We start from the raw sequence: 3,241 nt of genomic DNA on the forward strand, positions 1-3,241 counted from the left end.
AAATAAGAGTTCCCTGCAGGACCACTGTGTTTAAACATGGGTAAGACAACCACAGACTGTTTTGTAGAACCTTTGTAAGAGTCTGAAACACAAAACATATTTCTGGTAGTCACCAAGTTATCCTAATTTTTTTTATGTGTTGGTTATTTTGACATTTCTTTCATCAGCTATTCTACTTACGTCAACAGTACATGAGGTTTGCAGGAAAGTTAGATTCCCTCAAACCAAACACCATTCCAGATTCTGTCCCATCAGATAAATTACTCTCATTTGAGATGCTACCAGCATAGTCTTTGCAACTAGCCCGAAGCATATACTTAAGAAGTTTTTATAAATTGTTGTGGTGTTCATTATTATGTTTAATTCTTGTGCCAAACTGTTTTCTGATGAAGATAGCATTGTGCTTTATGCAAGAATGGAAACCTCAAAATAATCACCGTCAAGCTTCTATGACTTATGGGAAGACAAACTAAGATGGTCCACAGGTATAAGATGAAATCCACAATGTTGGAATTACAAATGTTTAGAGTAGCCCAGACTAGAAGACAAGCCCAAACTACCAGTAGAAGAATGGAGTACGATATGGTCCAAGATGTATCCTTAAAGTTTTGTCTCAGCCCTCAGTTTGAACTGTGAGGATTGATCTTCAGTTCGGTCCAGCCAGCAGAAATTGACTGTGTATTTTTCCATTGTATTTATTGTACAGACTATGTACATTCTAGAAGGTTCCTTTAGTGCTACACTGTTGTACTTTTTTGTCCCAGAAATTTGAGGGCATGCAAATTCCACAGTCATCAATAAGAACAGGCCATGCTCCTTCTTCATCATAATTGGACATGCCATCTGCAATCATTGAACTGAAGTCTAATAGAAGATTCCATGTGTCTTTTGGTATTGATCGTTTATGATGCTCCAACAAAAATTTATTCCATAAGTCTAAGAATTTAAATCTTCCATTAAGCACTAAGTTCCAGTAAGCAATGGCCATGTCTAGATCTAATACCTTTTGTCCTGGATTCTTTGCAAAATTAAAAGTAAACTGGTAAAAATCCTTAAATCGTCCTGGTTCTTTCAATTCTTGTTCCATCTTGGGTATTTGGGCCTTTAGTTTTTCTATACTGTCACATCCTAACTCTGTCATGCTGTCCATGAACTCCTGTTTGGAGAACTCACACTGTGTGGCTGCCCTGAACTTCCATGCAATGATCAGCACACTGATGCTGGCAGGATCGAGGGCCAGGTCATCACAGAACTGCTGTATACCATCTATTCCAATTTTATTTTCATCTTGAGGATCTTTGTATCTATTGTAAAGTTGTTCTAGCTTCTTCCTGTCCAACGATCCTTTTACACTCTCCCATATATAAAGTTCTGGATTTTGAAAAAAAAATTATCTGTTGCAACATATAGTTTCCAGTCAGTTTGAGAAAGACAACTCACTGCAGTTTTCTCACTAGACTGTGTGAAGATCATAAACTGATGAACTTTATCCTTCTGCGATTATTTCAACTTGTTCATGTTGGTGTCCTCCGGACCTCTCCCCTCCTCCTCCGGCTCTGCAGCGAATGGATGGCGGCGGCAGCAGTGGCTCCTCTCACGGGCTCGCCCCCTCCTCTTCCTTATAAGGGGTCACGTCCACACACCTGAAGCCACTACCCTAGGATGCGACCACCACCCCAAGTTCACTGGTGAAACAAGATGCCACTACAATTTGTTGACTGTGAATGGGTCCAATTAGAGAGCTGTTGGTTACTGCCAAGTTATATGAACCACTACTGCATCCTTAGGGTTATTGAGCCATACTGTGGTTGTTGTGGTTCATATGTATCATAGCTGGGTGACTGTTGGTTGCTTCCCTCCTTTAGAAGCTTTCATGGTGCCTTCTGATACCATGCAAGCTAGCTAGCTAGTCCTGAGGGAGGAGACATTGAGGTCAGTTCCAGCTCAGCAGCGTCTAGGCTCTGCTTCTAAAAGACATAGTGTCATCAGCAATAGGGACTTACCTTCGATCTCTGGGAGAGGACACCAAGCAAAAGTCTGTAAGGTTTGGGAGTTGTTTGTGTTGGGGCTTTTGTTAGGTGGTCTTTGGTTCTTAGAGGGAACGTTGTCAATCCAATTGAAAATTTTTCATTTAAACTGTGTGTGTGAGTGTGTGTGTGTGTGTGTGTGTGTGTGTGTGTGTGTGTGTGTGTGTGTGTAAGGAGACAGAGAGACTTACATGCATTATAGTTGTTTATTTTTAGGTAGATATTATAGTAGGTATATATTATTCTCTATGATATTTTCCGACATTCTCAATGCTATTTTACTATCCTCCTTCCTTCTTCTGTAGTTATCTCCCTCTCACCATCCTAATTAGAGCCCCCCTTTTCCCATTTCTCTGATCAGATAAATCACTTATACCCTTCTATTCCTCTCTCTATTGCTACTCCACTCTCTACCCTGGCAGTAACTGCCCCCCCTTTTTTCGATTTTTTTGAGACAAGGTTTCTGTGTAGTTTTGGAGCCTATCCTGGCACTCACTCTGTAGACCAGACGGGCTTTGAACTCACAGAGATCCGCCTGCCTCTGCCTCTGCCTCCCAAGTGCTGGGATTAAAGGCATGTGCCATCAATGCCTGGCTCAGTAGGCCCTTTTTGCTTTTCCAGTTTCTGCAGTTATTGAAGGAAATGTATTCATATCTAAAGATTTGGAGATAGAAGCCTCTGACAACAGAACATACAACATTTTTCCTTCTGGGTCTCGGCTATCTCAATATGATCTTTTCTAGTTCCATCCATTTGTCTGCATAGTTCCTGATTCACTCTTCTTTACAGCTCAATAGTGTCCCATAGTGTATATGCACCACATTTGCACTATCCGTTCACTGGTTCAAGGACATTTAGGTTGTTTCCGTTTCCCAGATACTGTGAATAGAACAGTAGTGAACATGGCTGAGCAAGTATCTGTGGAGTAGGATCCTGAGTCTTTGGGGTATATGCCAAGGAGTAATATAGTTTGGATCATATGGTAAATTTACTTTTAGCTTTTTGATGATTCTCCACTCTAACTGAAGAGTGGCTTTGCAATCCAGTCAACAGTAAATGAAGCCTTTTCCCTCCACCACTCCAGCATTTGTTGTCGGTTATTTTGTTGATTCTGACTAGTGTAAGATGAAATCTCAAAGTTGTTTTGATTTACATTTCTCTAATTGCTAGGGACAGTGAACATTTCTGAGATATTTCTTAGCCATGTTTTCTTC

The 3,241-nt window shown here is 40.7% G+C and overlaps 1 protein-coding gene across 1 annotated transcript; it reads right to left on the reverse strand.

Moving 5' to 3' along the window:
* Positions 1-703: 703 nt before the first annotated feature.
* LOC100756220 (DCN1-like protein 1) lies at positions 704-1,518 on the reverse strand. The gene is given in 2 exon segments (XM_035449940.1): positions 704-1,387; positions 1,390-1,518. Coding segments are annotated over 2 exon segments (798 nt in total). The 3' UTR covers positions 704-718.
* Positions 1,519-3,241: the final 1,723 nt, after the last annotated feature.

Source organism: Cricetulus griseus, chromosome X (assembly GCF_003668045.3).
Source record: "Cricetulus griseus strain 17A/GY chromosome X, alternate assembly CriGri-PICRH-1.0, whole genome shotgun sequence".
Lineage (NCBI taxonomy): Eukaryota > Metazoa > Chordata > Mammalia > Rodentia > Cricetidae > Cricetulus > Cricetulus griseus.